Genomic DNA, 19,252 nt, shown 5'->3' with positions numbered 1-19,252 from the left:
CTAGTCTAACAGTAAGTCAAGCATTCTACGCCAGGGAGCATTCCAGAGCAGGGTGGCTCTCAACCCTGATGGCACGGTGGACTCAGCCAAGCACAGACACAACACCTTGAGGCCTAGGCCCTGACCCCAGAGATTTTGATGCGATGACAGACGGTGTAAACCACAAACAAGACAGAGAGCACAGGGGTCTGATGAATCCTTATTCTACTGTAATGTGCTCGGTGTCTGTTTAATTTGCAACTAAGATGCTGTGAGAAAGCAATGGTTGCTAGACTAGGGCTATAATGAAATGCCAAACACCAAGCTGCCTGTCCATAGAGTCTGCCTGACAAGCATCCTCTACAAGCTTTCCCACAAAACAAGGCATGTTCCAATGGAATAACCCTCACGCTGTGTCTAGTTTCAGATGCAAAACAAACACAACTCCTCGGAAAATAAACGGTGTAATCAAATTTCTTGCTTGGTTTCATCAAGTTGAATCTCTGTCCCTTCCCCAAGCCATCTGAGGGGCATAAAGCATAACACCTAGTCCTCATGCATTCCAAGTGTTCTCATTGTTCAACAGACTCTTCTTCAATTCTAACTGTCCTTCAAAACCACCAAGTGAATGTGGCACCACTCATAATGAGTACTGGGCTCTTCTTGGCTGATCTGAGTTATTTATACTCATGGTCACAACCAAATAACTAGATCCTTGACTTCATAAACATGTTTTTCACATTTGAAATCTATGGACACTCTCAAGACATGTTTTCTGTCAACGCTTTTTGAGAATTTCCTAATTCTCATTTGACTAGTTGTGTGGTTCCCTAATTGTGTGCTAAGGTGTCCCAGCAAACTCAGAGAGGCATCAAGGAACTCACAGGGCATCAATCCATATCTTATAATTTCAAGGACGACATCGGTTTGGACCAGGGGCATTGTGAAAAAATTACTGAAGCATCAAGCCACTATGGGGATACTGAGAGGTGTAAATGAAAGGCTGGAAGTTCTAGCCCACCCAGAGGCACCTTGGAAGGAAGGTCTAGCGATCTACTTCTGAAAAATCCGTCACTGAAAATGCTACGGAGCCCAGTTCTACTCTGACACACATGGAGTCGCCATGAGTCAGAGTCAACTTGACGGCAACCATCAAGGGAGAAAGCCTTGGAAACTCTGGTCTAGAGATCAGTGAATGTGCGTCTTCCTCCATCTGGAAGGTACAGCAGTAAGAATCAAAGATAGTCATGACGTCTCTTTAGAGAACGACTGGAGACAAATATGTAATGCCAGTTCCTTGATGTTCATGAGTTTTCAAGGGTGTGAAAGACAACTTCGCTTTTCTGAAACCGTCAACGAGATCTAACAGAACTGTAAAACTGACAGATACCAGGTTTCGGGGGAAGAGGAGCTGTACTGATCTTGCTCACTATTGTATCCTTCAAGCCTAGCAGGGTTCTCAAAATGAAAAGGCACGCAGAACGAGATGTTGTTGGATGAGCGAATGGGTGTGAATAACTGGCGCTGGCTCTCCAGCACACACAGTATACTGACATTCCTAACGGCATATACTCCTTTTTATACAAAGGGCATAAGCGGAGGCTCCAGAAGGGGGTGGGTGACAGGGCTGAGCAGAAGCAAATCAAGATCTCCTGCTTCCCAACGTGGCCCATGGCCTTTTGCTGTGGGAGTCCCTGCGTCTGTTTCAGACTTCATTCCTAGACTTTCATTCCTTGCTGTCCAGATGAACTGATGTCAGCCTCTGGTCTCCCAGACAGGGACCCTGGTCGATGGCACCTGACCTCCTGGACTTGCACACAGTTGTGGCTTTTAGTCAGAGACTCATCAAAGGGAAACATGTGGATTTTCTCTCCTGCCAGTCTACTGTCCTGCCGCTGTCCATGTCCTAACATGGCAAGGGGACAGATACTCTTACGAGTTTCCTTGTATTACAGAGGGGAAAAAAAAAAAAATGAGGGAAAGAAGGGAAAAATGGGTAAGGTTCTAAACTCTTAACCACTAATTTTGGTTATTAGTCCCCAAAAGGTCTCACTCATTGAAGACACACCTTCTTGGTAAAGGTAAAGAGTGTTGGAGGGTTTGTGAGGGGCAGGGTATGACTTTTCAACTGCTAGAACGTCACAGAACATCAGAGAAAAAACACTCGGGAACAAAATGGGACTTAAAAACAAGCAAAAAACCCAACCTCCAGAAGAAGCTTCCAACAAAGTCAAGTGTGATCAATGCTGTACACAGATCTCTTCTCTCGGCTAGCCTGTAATTGTGAACGCCAGGAAGGAAGGAGCACGCCACGGGAAAGGCGTATATAAACACAAATCTTCTAGAACAAGTGTTATTTGAGGCGTAATTTAAGCTCACCAGGGCTCCTCTGAATAACTGCTCGTCTTGAAAAAAAAGTTGTACTTGATTTTCATCTCAAATGCAAGGACTTGAACATATTATGCAACCTCAAAAATACCCTGACAACGTGCTATTTTGAACTCGAGTGCCACATTACGGGGACGTCCAACACTGCTCTAAATATATGGACAGCTTTGCCAGAGATGAAAGCGGATACCTCGGCTTGTGGCCCATATCTGAAAGTTCTCTGCCTTTCTTTTTGTATTCCTGCAGAAATAATAACCTAATTCTTCCTGTTCCTTGCTGAGGTGATAATAGGTTCACATTTAGGTCTATGGGATCCGGAACACGGTTGGGTCTATAATTAATGACGTGAGCTCATCCCTGGCTGCATCCTGTGCGGCTTCATTTAGCTCCGTGGAATGACTAACCCTCAGCAGCCAGGGACTGGTCTCCAGCACAACATGACGAACGTAAGAGGGCACAGACGATAAACCGAGGACGCAGTGGAACGGCCCATAACTAGTAGAAGGAAAATCGAATAATGTTCTCTCAGGAACTGAAAAGAGACTGCTGTTACCCCGAACTCCAGAAGAAACTGGCCATACCAGTACCGCAGAAAAATGAGGACTGCGACATTGTATAATTAAAAGGATATAAACTATCCATTCAGCACTTTTCTAGAAAATACAGACCACTGTTTCTTCAAATGCCTCAGCATCTCAAATTAGATTTTCGCCAAGATAAAAGACTGCACCAGCACTGTGTGACAGAAATATAACGCAAGCTGCATATGTAATTTAAAATTTTCTAGTAGCCACATTTTAAAAAGTGGAAAAACAGATGAAATTAATTTATTTCATATATTAATATGAAATATATTAACACCTATAGAAGAGATGAAATTGTTTATTAGTGTATTTCATATTAATAAAATCTATTAATATTAAATATATTAACACAGAGTAGATGAAATTAATTTATTAATATAATTCATACATTATTTCATTTATTAATATGAAATGTATTAAATGTCATCTATTCTATAGCTATTAATGGAGCCCTGGAGGTGCAGTGGTCAAGATGTTGGCTGCTAATCAAGAGGCCAGCAGTTTGAATCTACCAGCCGCTCCTTGGAAACCCTATGAGGCAGATTTACTCTGTCCTATAGGGTTGCTATGAGTTGGAATCTACTCGACGGAATTGGGTTTGGTTTTGGTTTACAGCTACAGAATAGCTATTTAAACGTGGCTACTAGAAAACTTTAAATTACTTACGCAACTTGTGTTACATTTCTGCTGAGCAGTGCTGGTGTGATCTTTCATCTTAGTGAAAATGAGACTCTGAGGCATTGCAAGAAACACTGGTCTACATTATCTGGAAAAGTATGGAATAGGAGTCGGGATCAACTTGATGGCAACTGGTTTTTTAGTTTCAGTATCAAAAATAACATCACTTCAAAATGTAATGTGTGTGACATAATTCTCTTTTCTTGCTAATTCCTGAAACCCAGTATGCATTACGCCTACAGGCGCCTCAGCTCAGGCTAGCCCCATCCCAAGGGCGCAGTGGACACATCTGTCTGGTGGCTGCTTTGCTGGACACGCAGGACACACGCACTCTCGTACCACCTGCAAGCCGTTGTTACTGATCCATCCAGACACACAAGTAAACGCCATCCCGCTACAGCGACCTCTATCCCGAGTCACCTAGGAATGCCAAACGCTGCTCTGCTCAGAGGTCCTGTCACTTCAGCTTACAAGCCCTTCTTTCAAAAGCCACTTGTCTGGTCACAGTTGCAGAGCCCCCACGGTAAGCCTGCCTGTCTCCACCCCAAGACCCCCTCCATGCAGGCAGCTTGTGGTGTTCTGACACTTTAGTTTCCACAGCTACAAAAAAAGGCAGTAAACTCCCAGGGCCTGCTGGTGGATCTTTCAGGGCTTAACACTAGACAGAATAAAGAATCACAATGTGGAAATCTGATTAGGAAATGCTGGATATGGCTCCACCTCCCGCAACATCACCCCAAGAAACGGTAGCATCTTTCCCTATGAATGACATCGGCCCCTTTCCTTCTCTAAACTCATGCCATCGATATCTTATCATATCATCCTGGAAAATGGGTGAGTGTCTATCAATAGTGAGTCACCAGTGAAATCCTTCTTTCCACTTCAGCTCCCCGCAGACTGAAAACAGAGACACTGTGATAACGCACTGAAGGCACGGCTGGCGAGGAAAACCCATCACATATGATACTAGGGCACAAAGTGCAGATGTGGAAGGTGCCCGCCCTGGTGATGCCCAGCAGGCCCTGCCTCCCTTGCCCACTGGCTCCTACCTTTGTGGTTGAAGATGCCCTCCATCTCCATACTGCTCCGCGAGTGGGCGATGCACAGGGAGCCGCAGGGAACCAGGCCTTCGGCCGCCGGGGACCGGTCTGTGGTCCGCACCAGGCACCAGTCAGGCTTGTCGTGGGGCCGCTCTAGAACCTCCACCGTCTGGCCACGGCGGATGGTCAGCTCGTTGCTGTTGCAAGCCGTGAAGTCGTGGATGACCACCGTCAGCTCGCAGCCGCCAGAGAGCTGGAGAGGGAGAGCACAGGTCAGCAGGTGCATCGCCGAGCCTGGGGCGGGCAAGCTTTCCACCGGCAGGTGGGTCAGAAGCGTGGCTTACCACCTGAGGCAGGGTGCAGAGATGCTGCTATTCCTTAACTCCCCAACGGCATCATCTGGACAGCTATTTACTGTTTCACATTTTAAAGGGTGACGATCATGTCAAAGTGTTTCATAAGCTATTTTTCATATGAACTTCCAGGTCTTTTTGTACCCAAGATTATATCCCCCCTCCTCAAAAATGCCATCTGCTTTACCTTATGAAAATTAGTAAGGACTTGGCTTGAAGAATATTCTGGGGATTATTGTTTAATGTGGTGATAAAATGCAATACCTCCCCCCCGCCCCAAAAATTTCAGTTGTGATTTGGTTTCTGAGACTTCAGGACTATTACATAGTGAAACCTGTGAGAGCTGGAACTCAACAGGACTGCTTTGTGGGTCTCGAAAGCTTTCCACCTTTGACAGGGTACAGTCATCACTTTTCTATTGCTGTTAGCAGAAAATATTTGAGTTTTTCTTCTCTAAAAAGTTTCCTCCTTACACAGGCTCCAGCTTTCGCAGCCACATGAGTAGGGAGACTGGAGAGGCCAGGAGGCTCCTGATCCCGAAACTCGGGTCTCAGCACACCTTTTCTCTCTTCAAAACTCTTCACGAGCCCCCTGTTCCTCCAGGACGCTCCTTGTGTGACACTCATGACTGTCTACCATCTGACCTTAGAACCTCTCTCTGGGCTCTCCTCCCGCTTCATGCATCCACACGCCACACACACACACCACACACACACACACAGTCGACAGTGGGTCACCTCCCGTGGGCTGCATCCTCCTGGCCTCCTCTAATCAGCTTGCTGTTCCTTTAGCCCGAAACTCCTTCCCATCTTCTCTCCCTCTGAGCTCACCCCCATTTTCTGTCTGCTGGGCTCTACTAATTCTTAGCCTTTGAAGGGTACCCACGAGCCCCAGAAAGATGCACTAGTCCTGTGACCTCTGCCAGTCACACAAGTGCATGGCCTCCTAGTTCCTATTCATTTTATATTGCACGTTCCCCATATGGCTTCCTGTTAGACTGTAGGCTCCTTGGGGACAGGGGTCTTATTCTCATTACCTCTCTCCTGCATAAAAACTTTTGGCCAGCTCTCCTCTCTGGCCATTCTATCTCCCACTCTTCCCCTTCAACCATCCCCCCATGCAGATTACCCCAAGTGTGCACCCCAGCCTCTAGACTGACGGTCCCCATCGCCTGCTAGGCTACTCAGCAGGTCTTCCCATCCCTCCACTGCAGTGAGTCTTGAACATTCTAGGGCATGACTCATTGTTAACCCCTCCCTGCCTGTTTTTTCTCTTCTGGAGTTGCCTATTTTGTCATCCAAGCTAACAAAAAAAAAAAAATCTCACTCTTCCTCACCCTCCAAATTCTGTCAGATAGATCTGAGGATGTCTTCCACATTGCTTTCTGCCCTTGCATTCCCACACCAACTGGATTTGGCAGTGACCTCCAGAGTGGCACCTCCCTGATCCACACGAGGCTCCCCTTCCCAGCCATCCCGTACTGCTGTCAGAGTGACTACTCTAAACATGGACTCAGTCATGCCATTCTCCTGGTTAGAAGCCCTTGACACAATTCCTCAGCATAGGAGGCAGAGTTACAACTGGGTCCCAGTCAACCTTCCCACCAAAAGTGACATCCCCCATGCCTGAGAGGGGTCCTGCACACATGGTCATGCTTGTTAGCCTCTGTTCGTACCCCCCTTCTGCTCAGACCCCCATTTGTCCATGCTAAGCCCCCATCATACCCCTCTGAGAAGTCTCTCTTGTATCTACCACCCTCAGAAATAATTTCATTTTCCTGGACCTACAATCAAAGCCCGTGGAAGAGGCAGCAGTCAAGAAATCAAACAACACATTGCACTGAGCAAATCTGCTGCAAAAGACCTCTTTAAAGTGCTGAAAAGCAAAGATGCACTTTGAGGACTAAGGTGCCTCTGACCCAAGCCATGATATTTTTAATTGCCTCATATGCATGCAAAAGCTGGACAATGAATAAGCAAGACCAAGGAAGAATTGATGCCTTTGAATAGTAGTGTTGGCAAAGAATATTGAATATACCATGGACTGCCAGAAGAATGAATAGACAGATCTGTTTTGGAAGAAATGCAGCCAGAATGCTCCTTGGAAACAAGGATGGGGGGACTTCATCTCACATACTTTGGACATGTTGTCAGGGGGTACCAGTCCCTGGAGAAGGACATCATGCTTGGAAAAGCAGAAGGTCAGCGAAAAAGAGGACAACCCTCAACAACATGGACTGACACAGTGGCTGCAACAATGGACTCAGGCATTGTGAGGATGGCACAGGATTGGGCAGTGTTTCATTCTGTTGTACATCGGGTCGCTATGAGTCAGACTGACTTGATGGCACCTAACAACAATATTCCAGTTCTGAAATAAGCCGTGTCTAGAGCTGCACATGCATGTGTGCCTGTCTCTGTCACCAGAAGCAGGTTTGTGTCATTCATCTGTAGACTGCACACCTGGTCTGGAAGGGCAGGGGGCAGGCCTGCCTGGGTCACTGCAGACTACCCCAGTGCAACAACGGGCACACGGTTTGTGCAAAAAAGTCCACCCAGAATTTCTTCTACAGCCTATCTTGCACAGTGTCTCCTATCTAGCAAGTATTCGAACATGAGCTCAAACGAAAAAACTAAAACATGCTTGTTCTAGAAAATGAAAGCAGTGCACTTCAAAAAATGACATGAACTGTGGTTTGTCTTGTGTGACTTCAGGCGCCAACTCTGTCTTGTGCTCAATTTGCAGTATGCTCAGTCTTTTCTGTCCACCCTAACGGGTCTCAGCACAGATCAATCACAGGACGGGGGTGCACTGCTGGGCTCCCGGCACTGGGGACAAAGTCAGTGTGGCAACTGGGGAGAAGCCATGTCTGAGGAGGCAAGAGGGGAAGGGCCAAGCCTCATACTGGGAACCACCCTAGTGACAGAGTCCACCCTGCACAACGTCCTCCAGAGAACTGAGGCTCGCACCTCCTCCCACAGCTCATTCTGGGAACTACCCTAGTGACAGAGTCTACCTGCACAACGTCCTCCCAGGGCTCAGGCTCCCGCGTGGTTTCTCGGGCAGCCTGCCTACGCGCTGGCTCTCTGCCAGCCCTGTGAATGCTCTGTGCTGCTCATTTCCCTCCTAATGGCCTGCCTCTCAAGGAAAAGTCCAGATATTTAGAATAAGAAACACATGTCCCTTAGACAAGCAGGAAAAAAACAAACACGAGAAAACTCTTCCACAATGAAACACAACCAGGGGCAGAACTATTCATCTTTTCTAGGCCACAAAGGAAGCTTTTCACTGTGGAAAAACCATGCTAAATTTTTTACCCATTTCTGCGTGAACAATCAAGATGCTAATGTTATGAGGTTAAAGGTGGAGGCTCAGCCTAGAAAGGAATTTTCCTCGTAAAACCACATGTTATTGAAACGATTAATCCCTGTGACAAAAAGGAGGAACGGTCCCTGTTCCAGGGAAAACACGGCCTGTCAACGAACCCCTAGTTTGCACAGCCCCTCAGGACCTGTGTTTCCTGTGGGCTCTCTCCCGTCCTCACAAACCGCAGGGGAGGTCCCGGCGGGCTTTCTCATGACCGCCAGCTGCCAGCCCTGTCACCGCCTGCCTGCGCTGCGTGGGCACAGCGTGTCGTCACTAGCAGAGCCCTCCACAGACACCGGTCATACATTCTTGTCAGAGGCCCTGAGCTTCCCCAAGCAGCCCCGTTCCTGATCCTGGGAAGGAGGGCTTCACCACACATTGCTGCATGCCAGCCCTTTGCCTGCTTTATTCTTGAGAGTTTTATTCATTTTTCCAGAAGGTTCAAAGCCATGTGGTGCATTCTGTGCATGGGGGAAGGGTGGGAAGGGCTGAAAGGGGCTGCCCAAGATGGGAATTAAGCTAGACTTTGTTTCTGGCATGGATTATTTTAGCCCTTTACAGAGTAATCAAAAACTATTGGAAACATCTGTGTACTTGACAGAGCATAAAAAAATAAAAACCAAACCTGTTCTTACAAAGAATCGTATATAATTTTTTCAAAGACTTTAGAGAACTTGCTTACAAAATCTAGTGCCAGAATAATCTATTTTCAAACAGAACTATGATGCTCATGTAAGAAACAAAAAACAAACAAAACATAATGTCCCCTAATCAACTGGCTTTACCTATAAAAAAATCTCTTGTACACATCTTCAACCAAACCTAAAGCCAAACCCACTGCTGTTGAGTTGATTCCGACTCACAGCGACCCTATGACACATCTTTAAAGGGATGATTAAATGGATGTTTTCTAGCCCAGAGAAGAGGCGTCCCATGGATTTCTGTCTCCATGCAAACACTTAAATATTATAAATTTCTTCTTACCAAATGTCTCTTTAAAATTGGGTTTGCTAATTGTGTGGTATGGGTCAGCATGAACCCAATGCCTAAGATACAGAGACTGATCCAGTCCCAACCTTCCAACTTCTCCATTCTCATCACCAGTCACCCCAGTGGTACTCTCTGCCTCTGACCCTGGCCACCCAGAGCTAGGTCAAAGCCCACAAGTTAGAAGAACACCATCCTTACACCAACTCAGCAGCTGCCAGCTGCAGATTTGGGGCTGGTTTCCCACTACCCCTTCAGGATGTCAGCCGCAAGCTGGGGAGTCCACACAACACCCTTACTTTCTGACCTGCTGGCTCTGCTTGCCCCTATGGGTTCGATCATTTGCTAGAACGACTTACAGAACTTGTGGAGACTATACTTAAAACTACAGGCTTATTATAGCCGAAAAGGATATAAATGAAGAGGCACATAGGCCAAGGTCTGGGAGGTTTCCCAACATGGAGCTTCCATGTCCCAAGGGATGCACTACCTTTACGAGAACAAATGTTCTCACCAAAACGGAAGCTCTCTGAGCCTTAACGTTCGGGGCTTTTATGGGCTAGTCCTGCATCATAGGTTAAATCCTGCATCCTGAGGCTAGATGATATCAGCTTCCCAGGTGATCTGGTCAGCTCCAATTCACTAGCACAAATCTTTAGGTGTGGCCTGGAGGTCCCAGACCAAGGCACCTCAATCACTCCCAAGGCTACTTCTCCAGAGCTAAGGACAAAGGCTACCTTACTTAGGATAAAACTAGGTCCTTTGCCCCAAACTAACTTAAAAACAATTTTAATAGTAAGGACGTATAACAACACTTGAAGGAAGCAGTGCGAAACACTACTGCCTTTTTGAAGAATTAAATTCAACCTAACTAGATAACGTTCAGGTTACATATCATCACGCATTATGTACGTCATTAGAAATGGCTGAGGTTTTGTTTGCTTTCAATGACACTTCTACCCCTAGTGACCCAGTGTCATCACTACATCAAATGAATTTCCATTTGTTTTGTTTAAACACTAACTTTTCTGTTCCAACCATCTTTTATAAACGTTTTCACAGCATTTTTTTTCAAGTTTGCATGTTTTACGGACTTCTATTCTGGGCTCCCTACCGTGCGCACACAGTTTGGGTTATAATTTATGAAAATCTCAATTTCCATGACTCACATGAGAAGACAGATTTTCAGCTTTACCAACTAATACACATGTCAGTGAAACGGCCTCACCTGGACCACAGACACCACAGGGATGCACCTCAAGGACCATGCCGATCCATGTAACATGGCCACTGGAAATGCCAATAACCAAGACGCATGGCAACGTCAAAGTCAACCCGGGGCTCGTTTCCCTGAATTCTCTCCAGAACAATCGAAAACGAAAAACTTGCTGCATTTCATCCAAATGAACATAATACTGGTCTCTCCACACACTTGAGCCTTCTATGCTCGCCACACGGACAGGGATTTTAGTCTTTATGTTTTTATTTCTGCGGAAACCGTGTCACATCATTGCCATGCCTGAACCCAGTTAACAATGGCAGGAGCTAAGACATCTCCTTTGCTGGGACTTCCCACACTGGGGACTTGGGTACACTCTCGCTGGCTCCTCAGAGCCCCCTGACCTGGTGCGCTGTATCAAGGCAGTTTTAGGTTACAGGAACACAGGGCTCTTGATAGACAAGAGCCCACACCTGGTTTGAATTACTACGCTCTGGATGAATTCTGGCAAGTTCTATGGAGGCGGAGAGGGCTCTTTTCGACAGCATGGCACATGACGCAGGGTCCTTGCTGCAAATGACTCTCCTCTCAGTCCAAAGCCAAATGTGTTCAAGATCCACTGCAGGTGGGTGTCTGGCCCGCTTTCTGAGAGTGATTCAAAAGGAAATGGGGAATGTGGCCTAATAAGAGCCATTTTCCCCTAAAGAACAAAGCGTATCAACCGTTGTGAGCAGTCACATCCCGCAGCCTGCTTCAGTTTAGTCACTCAAAAACCTCACAAAAGGGCCTTGTGGTTTCGTGAAGGTTTCACAAGGAGTCGACCTAAAAATGACTACTTTGTTAAAAGGGATTAGGGAGTACAGATCCATGGCTGGCAATGGTTACAAAAGAAAGGCAACTATGGGCAGCCAGAGCCACTCCCCAAATAAATTCCGCTGCACCTCAGGTTTCTACCCTCTCCCACTTCTGCGCTGGGCAGCCTCCTGGAGACTGAAGCTTACTAGCAGCCTCTTCACAGGAAGAACAGGCTTCCTCTGCTTATGCCGACCAGACTGGGTTCATGTGCAGCCAAGTTGGAAGGGAAGGGCCTCCTGAAATCTGCTGCCGAGAGTTTGAAAGAGGACCACTGTGACAGGCAGGCTCTCACACGGGGGGTATGAAAAGAAATTTATGAGAAAAAAATGTTCAAAACCAGCACTTTACCATAACCTGTTGCTGTGGAGTCGATTCTAACTCACACTGACCCTAAAGGACAGAATAGAAATACCCCATAGGGATCCCCTGGTTGTGATCTTTACAGGAGCAGACTGCCAGGCCTTTTCTCCCTCAGAGTGGCTGGTGGGTTCAAATCACTGACCTTTTGGTTAGCACCCGAGCGCTTAACCACTGAGCCACCAGGGCTTCTCACTTTATCATACCTGGCATTTTATCCAGGAGGGAAGTGGTGAGGGTGGTATTTGGGGGGTGAGGTGTTAATTTCATCAGGAATAAAGAGGAGCTGCTGGAAGAATGATTTAAGCAAGAGACTTCCTCTTCTTTCATAACTGTATGCATTCAGTACACAGTATTTAGCTACTGAGCAGCCAAAATACGTTATGCCCAAGCACTTTACTAATGCGAAAATAATCCTTGGAGGGCTTCCTTGAATGTATCGTACACATGAATTATCATGGGAAATTATACGTAAAGAAGCCACATTTTAAAGATACAACTAAAACAGCAAACATTAAAAGTAAAAAACTAGGCAAGTCAGAGAGAATGGCTAATATCATCAGGTCTCCAGGATCCTGCAGGGATGATCTGGGCCAGCGTCGTGGTCCCTCACTTTACACACACCACATGGAGGACGTAGGTGGGTGCTGTGGCGCTTGCTGACTGGGTGCTGCAGAGCAGGGAGTCGGCATGGTTTCTAACAGCCAAGTCAGTTGTAAAGGGAAAAAGAAAAGAGTGTTGTGAAGAAGTAGACAGCTGAAGACCACCTTCATCACAAGTGTCCTCACCAGGCCCTGGAAATGTCTCAGGACAATCTAACCTGAAGAAACCTGCTGGCTCCATTTCCTGAGCCACCAAGACAATCTTTTACTCAGGAAATACAATATGAAAATGTCTCTTCTTGTCTTTAACTGAGGGACAGTGATCTGAGGAACTCGCCAAATAGTTAGTTCTCCAGCTAGCTGGGCATCTCACCGCCAAGAAGAGTGACTAGACTAAACTGTCGAACTCATCTTCAGTAGCAGCTTTGGTCATCTAATGTAAAATTTATATTTAAAAGCATTTTTTGGTACTCTATTTTCATAAACACTTTTATTATGTTTCTAACAAAAAATATTTTTTTTCTTAAATCTGCCTTTTCTTAGAACTGAGACTTTTTACTTTAGCTTGGAGGGGGTTGTTTTTTCTGATTGGGTGACTAAAGTTATCAAAAGCAAGATTCATTATGTGGTCTGATGAGAGTACTCAAAGGAAAAAGTGTTATTGAAAAAAAAAGGCAAGATTCACCTAGAGAAAGGGAAAATACAGATTAATAAAAAGAAGAAAAGGCCATTACCCAGAGCACACCCATGAGGCAGGGAGAGGGTTATTGTCTTCTTTGTTCCCCCTGTCCAAAGCACGGCGCACAGGGGACGACCAATACAAATCTGTGAAGGAAGACATGCATGATTGTCATGAAGCCATTTGAGAAGTGAGGCTATAATGCTGCTACTTCATCAGGAATAGAGACGAGCGGCTGGAAGAATGGTTTAACAAGAGTTTTCCTCTTCTTTTGTAACTGTATGCATTCAGTACGCAATCAGTACTGAGCTACTGAGCAGCCAAAATACATTAAGCGCAAGCACTAATGCTGAACAATTTATTCTTAGGAGGGCTTCCAGCTCCTAACAAACACAATTATTTACCCTGTAAGGTCGATGCAGACAGAGAGTTACAAACAGCTGGTCATGAGGGTCAAAGGCCCAAGAGTGAGAGAGGAAGAAGCGATTTTAAAGTGAAGGCACAAAAATAGCTAGTATTCACTCGGTGTTCAGCATCCACCGGGCCCGATTCTAAACCCATGACACATTTTGAATGCTCACAGTCCTGAGGTGAGCAGTACCATTATCCCTGTTGCCAGATGAGGAGACTGAGGCACAGGGTGGTTGGGTAACTTGCCCAAGGCCACCGGCTGCTGAGAAGCAGAGCCCAGAGGTCTGGCGCCTGACCCCTTCTTTCTGCTTGACCATCTGCTACTGCATGTGTTACACACTCTAGGTGACTACCAGGTCACACTCAGAGTAGAGAAAGGTAAATGGGTGTCTGGTACACTCTGGGTGAGGAGAAGAAAGCCATGTGCTATACACTCTAGGTAACTACCAGGTCACACTCAGAGTAGAGAAAGGTAACTGGGTAAACTCTGGGTGAGTAGAAGAAAGCCATGTTCTGTGTGTACGAAGACTTCTGAACTGAGGGCTCCATTTCATGTTACAAGGGGCAGGCCTACATAAAACCCTGGGAAACTCAGAGGGCTCTGGAAAAGTCAAGGCTTCAAGTGCCTCCTCTCTAAGCTCAGGGCAACCTCAGCCAGAGAGGAGAACACTCGCCATCTGAGTGCAGGGCCAGGGCACCCCCTGCTCCGGGAGAGCATACCCTGCAGCTGCCATGAGCACAGGGAAAGGGGGCCAGATCGGAGAATGCAGTGTTTCCTCAGGAGGGTTTTAATCTGTTTTCCAATCACGTCCCTAAAATTACAAATTCACGGTTGTTTTTAGTCACCATTCTGTGCAGAGTACAACTGCTTCACAGGGTTTTTGAGGTTGCGACCTTTCAAGAGCAGACCTCCAGGCCTGTCTTCTGAGGCACCCCTGGGTGGGGTCGAACCTCCAACCTTTTGGCTACCAGTCGAGTGCTTAACTGTTTGCTTCACCCAGGGATCTCAGTATGGCTTTAAAATAGATATTTCCATTCTCAAAAATGTGAATTAAGACGTATTTAAAGACGTTCTGGCATGAACTACTTTATAGTTTACCTCAACACTGTGTTTACGTAAGTTCAACTGAGCTCCTGTAGAACGACACTTGACAGAAAACACTGGTTGACTTTTTAATCTTTGTCTCATGTCCCCAACACTGTGCTAGGACCTCCCTAAGAGTAACTTAAACCATGTATTTTCTTAAATATGCGGATTCATATATTTGTATATAAACTTAGGGGCAGTTCAGGCCAAGTTTCTGAATTTTTCATGCATTAAAAATAAGACCAGTATTACCTTAGAGTCAAACGACAGCTCGCGACCTCGCCCCCTGCTGGCCAGGGCCGGCCTCTGTGCAGGACTCATCTCGCGTGGGTGATGTTCTCATCTTGGTTTCAAGATGCTTTATTTTAATAGTAGTCTATGGTTTTATTCTATATTTTCTATCTTATTCATAATAAAAATCTTATAAACCACAGACTAAGAATGCAGATAGAGGGAAGGAAGTTTTAAAAATGCTTCTTTAGTATACTAAAAAATATCAGCTCCACTTTCAACTCTAGTGTGAAATAATAAGGTCTAGAATTAGGTAATGAAGTCCACATTCTGTTCTGGGTTTACCTTTCTAATGCTGGGTGGCCTGGCGATGGTCATCTCCCTGCCTTGACTTCCTCAATGCCCAGGAGGCTGACTCAGTCCTCTCCTCCCTACCTCAGGGAGATATTCACGACAGATGAGGTAAGAATCTGGCAATCGTTTGATTTCTCTGGAGCCCAAATGATATTTTCCTAAGATCATGTTATCAGTATAAGTATCATGAGTATCAGCAAGAACTGGTGCTAAACTCACTTTTGGAACAAAGAGATGACATATTTTAAAACTGATGTTTCCAAGAAGGCAATGTGCTCATGGGGGTGCATGGTTTGTATCTGTGACCCGCGAAAGCCAGCCCCGCTGACAGCCCTCCCTGGGAAGAGGATGTCTCCAGCAGCCCCTCCTCACAGACTCTTTTCCTGAGGAGTCTGTGCCTCATCTGAGAATTACTAACAGCCCTGGTCAGATAACTTCTTCCTTAAGAATTCTCCAACAGGCTGAGTCAAAACATCCCTCCACCCAGTTTCTGAAATGGAACCAAATTCCACGATAACAACTAACTCATAACAGACATCATAAATTAAGCCAAGCCGGCTGAGCATGGTTAAGTAATTTCCCTCTCGAGGTCCGTCTGCCCGAGTAATAAGAGGCCATTTAGATTTGAGACATGTACGGTGGGAAGAACCTTGAGATAGATGAAGAGTGACTGCCATCCAAGACCAGGCAGTTTTCCGGAAGTCGAGTTTAGAGAGGCGAGGCATTTTACAGATGGATTCAGGAAGGCATGCCGTTTCCTACTCTTCAAAATGTACTCTCCTGAATCACTTACAGACCCTGAAACATTTCCCAGAGATGTAGAAAAACGGATCTGGCTGTAAAGAAAACCTTTCTAAAAGCAAAGAACATGCAAGCACAGGCATGAGTGTGGTAGCAAGCATGGTCCTTCTTTTAAGGCCTAATGGTATTTCCTCTCTGAACTTCAAAATTTTGACTAGTCTTTATTAAATCTTACAGGGTTTATCCTCATCCCAAACGCAGATCACAAGAACTGAAGAAGATAACCCGTTGCAGTTACTGCAGGAAGGCATTTCATCCTTATTTTTTGTATTTTTGAGCCTACTGAGGACCAGTGGTCACAGTGAGAAGGATTAAAGGAAACGCATGCCACATTCATTTACAAACACGAGCCTTGGCATGTCACTACTCAGAGGTGGTTAAGAATTATGAGTGAGAGGCTGCTGTAGTAAGCTTCACCTCATTAGCATCAGTAAGACCCTCTCCAAAAGCCCAGGTTGGGGAGGCAGTGGATTAACTCACAGAAGTGACCCTGAGGGACTCCTGAGCCAGCGAATGAGGTTCAGGGACAGCACATTAGATGAGGTCAACAGAAACTGGTAAATTATCTCCCCAAATAAATCTCCCAGTAGACTTCCAGGGTAAAGGGATATGTCCCTGCAAACCTATACTCTGTTAGTGATTTATTCTTCCTTTCTCAATGGGAACAAGTAGAATTTGCTGTCTTCCTAGCAAGAGCCCCTAGCCTAATGCCTTATTTTTCCTATGGAAGTTATGCAGATTGAATTCCAACTTCACGTTAAGCCCTGTTACACTGTAACAGACCTGAAATAGGACTAATTTCACTACTCCTGGCTTCAGGATATAGCCCTATTTCTGTGGGAAAACCCCTGTGAATTCCAACCAGCCTCACATTCAGTCTGTTGCACTGGGTGTAGGGGTGGGGGCATATGAGGGGGTGGGAGTATCAGCAAAGTAATTTTCTGTGGGGCAGAGGCCAGGCAAGGTACCAGACAACTATATCACAGAGTGACAAACAGGAGAACCAAGAGCCCCTTACTGATACAGAGGCATATCCAGGCTCCCATTTGTACACGTCATTGTTAGCTGCCATGGAGCTGATTCCAACTCCTGGCAACCTCATGTATGTCAGAGCACTACCGTGCTCCCTCAGGTTTTCAATGGCTGTGACCTTGGAAGCAGATCACCATGCCTGTCTTCCAAGGCACCTCTGGGTGAGTTCGAACCACCAACCTTTTGGCTAGCAGTTGAGTGCTAACTGTCTGCACCACCTGGGGATTCCATTTATACATAAACACCCAATTATACACCCACTGGAGAGAGGTTTGTGCTTGACTACCAACCTAAAGGTTGGCAGTTTGAATTCACACAGTGGTGCCATGAAGGCCTAGTGATCCGTTTCCATAAAGGTTACAGCCAAGAAAACCCTATGGAGCAGCTCTAACTCTGTAACACAGAAGGTCACCATGAATTAGAATACACTCAATGGCAATGGGTTTGCTTTTTCCTTATATACCCGTTTGTTTACACAGAAACTTCCTAAACAATGTCACCCTTCTTTCTTTGACCAACCTCTAGGAAAGTCTTAACCTACCTTCAAAGGCAACTTTTTACATTTATCTCTATGGCAATTTCATTCAAATAACTTATTTTTAAATAAACCCAAACTTATTTCTAGGGTAAACCCAGACCAGCTCCATGAGTGTTGTAAGAATGTGAATTTGGGACTGGACTGGCCTACAGCTAGAGGGTGATTCTCACAAAAGCTTGTGAAATGGTCTGGATGAAGGTGGCTGTTGCCCTCACACTTGAGCAACCACTATTTGATTTTTCTTTCTGGTGGAAGCGAGGCACAAAACAACTGTTCAGATAACTCAATTCTCTTTTTTATTTAAAAAACAAAAACAAAGAAAGAAAGAAAAAAAAATAACCAGTATTACTCTAATGAAAAGTTCAAGCTTTATTTTCTTCACTAAACGGCTATGGGGTGGGGCCACGGAGAGAAATGCTATTGCACACCAGATGCCGGAACATGTCTTTTATCTTATTATTACTATTGGCAAGAAATATTTGCTCAGTGCTAATATATTGAGCTCTGAACAAAAATAAAAGACTATTTTTATTCTATATGGTCCTGTTTTTCTAGGCCTCTAGGTTCTAAGGACTTAATATTTAGTGAGCTCAAAAAGTAGAATAAGAAAAAATAATTACTCAAACTAGAAGAATTTTGAAAATGAAATCATTATAGCAGAGCAACGGCCTTAAACCTACTTACTTCTGTACCGGAAGCTACAACATTAAATACCATAAATTATTTTGCAAAACTGAGTGAGAAAGGACTGAAGTCTGGTACTCTTAGATTTATCATCTGAAATAACCCCCAAATATTGAACTCCTCTGACAGCAAAAATTCCCAAGTGTCAGTGAGGTCAGATGCCCCTTCTTATGAATTTCCTGTCAGGTTTTCCTCTCCTGTGGGACCTGGAAATGCTGTGCAAAGACCAGAACAGACTTTTTTTACACCACAGGATCAGGACTAAGATCTCATGTAAGAAAACAGAGCTCGCAGCAGAGTGAGAAACTCAGGAATTCCAAATGGATGCAGATTTGACAGTAAATTTGTCGACTACTTTTTTATTTTTTTAAGGATCTGGTCCAGCATTCTAGAAATGTAATGGAACAGGTGTTCCTTAAGACATAGTTAAGGTAAGTGTTCCCCACAAGCTTTAAGAGAGGGCTTCTTTGGGTCATTTGTCTATCATGCAGGCCCAGAATTCCAAATTCTATTTTTGACCTAATTTGCAGATTTTTTAGATTCTATGAAGAAAGACTCATTTGAGTCTCTCAGCCATTTTTGTAAAACGTATACCTACACAAGCATTTTTTGATAAAACACAGCTCTATCATCCAGTGGTTATCACTGCCGCAAGCCAAGTCTGGCGGCGGGGGGGGGTGGGGTGGGGTGGGGTGGGGTGGATTTTCTGGGTCCTGCTGTACCCCAGGCTCTGAGAAGGCACTCTCAGAGCCAACACGAAGGATACTGACAGCCCTGCTTCAATCAGAGCAGCTCCACTTCTGTGTAAGATTTAATGTTGAATAATAGGCTCTTCTCCTCACTAACAAAGTAAAAAAGTGTCAGCACACTGGCCCAGTATGCCCTGGCAGAAAACCCCTGTGAGTGCATAGGGAGGGTGGAGCTGAAGAGCCCAGGGATGTTCCTGAGTCATCCTTGACTGGCCACCCCCAAGTCCTTGCCCTGCTCCTGGTTCCTGGCACCACTCCTTACACACAGCGACCGTGTG

General features: G+C 45.5%; 1 protein-coding gene across 3 annotated transcripts in view; it reads right to left on the bottom strand.

The window, feature by feature from the left end:
* TRIO (trio Rho guanine nucleotide exchange factor) overlaps positions 1–19,252 on the bottom strand; it is a 423,568-nt gene that overhangs the window by 86,473 nt on the left and 317,843 nt on the right. For all 3 annotated transcript variants that reach the window (XM_049861241.1, XM_049861250.1, XM_049861258.1), the window contains one exon: positions 4,679–4,922. In XM_049861241.1, coding sequence (XP_049717198.1) covers positions 4,679–4,922 — 244 coding nt within the window. The remainder of the gene's footprint in view (positions 1–4,678; positions 4,923–19,252) is intronic.

This window comes from Elephas maximus, chromosome 2, assembly GCF_024166365.1.
Source record: "Elephas maximus indicus isolate mEleMax1 chromosome 2, mEleMax1 primary haplotype, whole genome shotgun sequence".
NCBI lineage: Eukaryota > Metazoa > Chordata > Mammalia > Proboscidea > Elephantidae > Elephas > Elephas maximus.
This window is presented reverse-complemented; position numbering and strand designations above follow the sequence as displayed.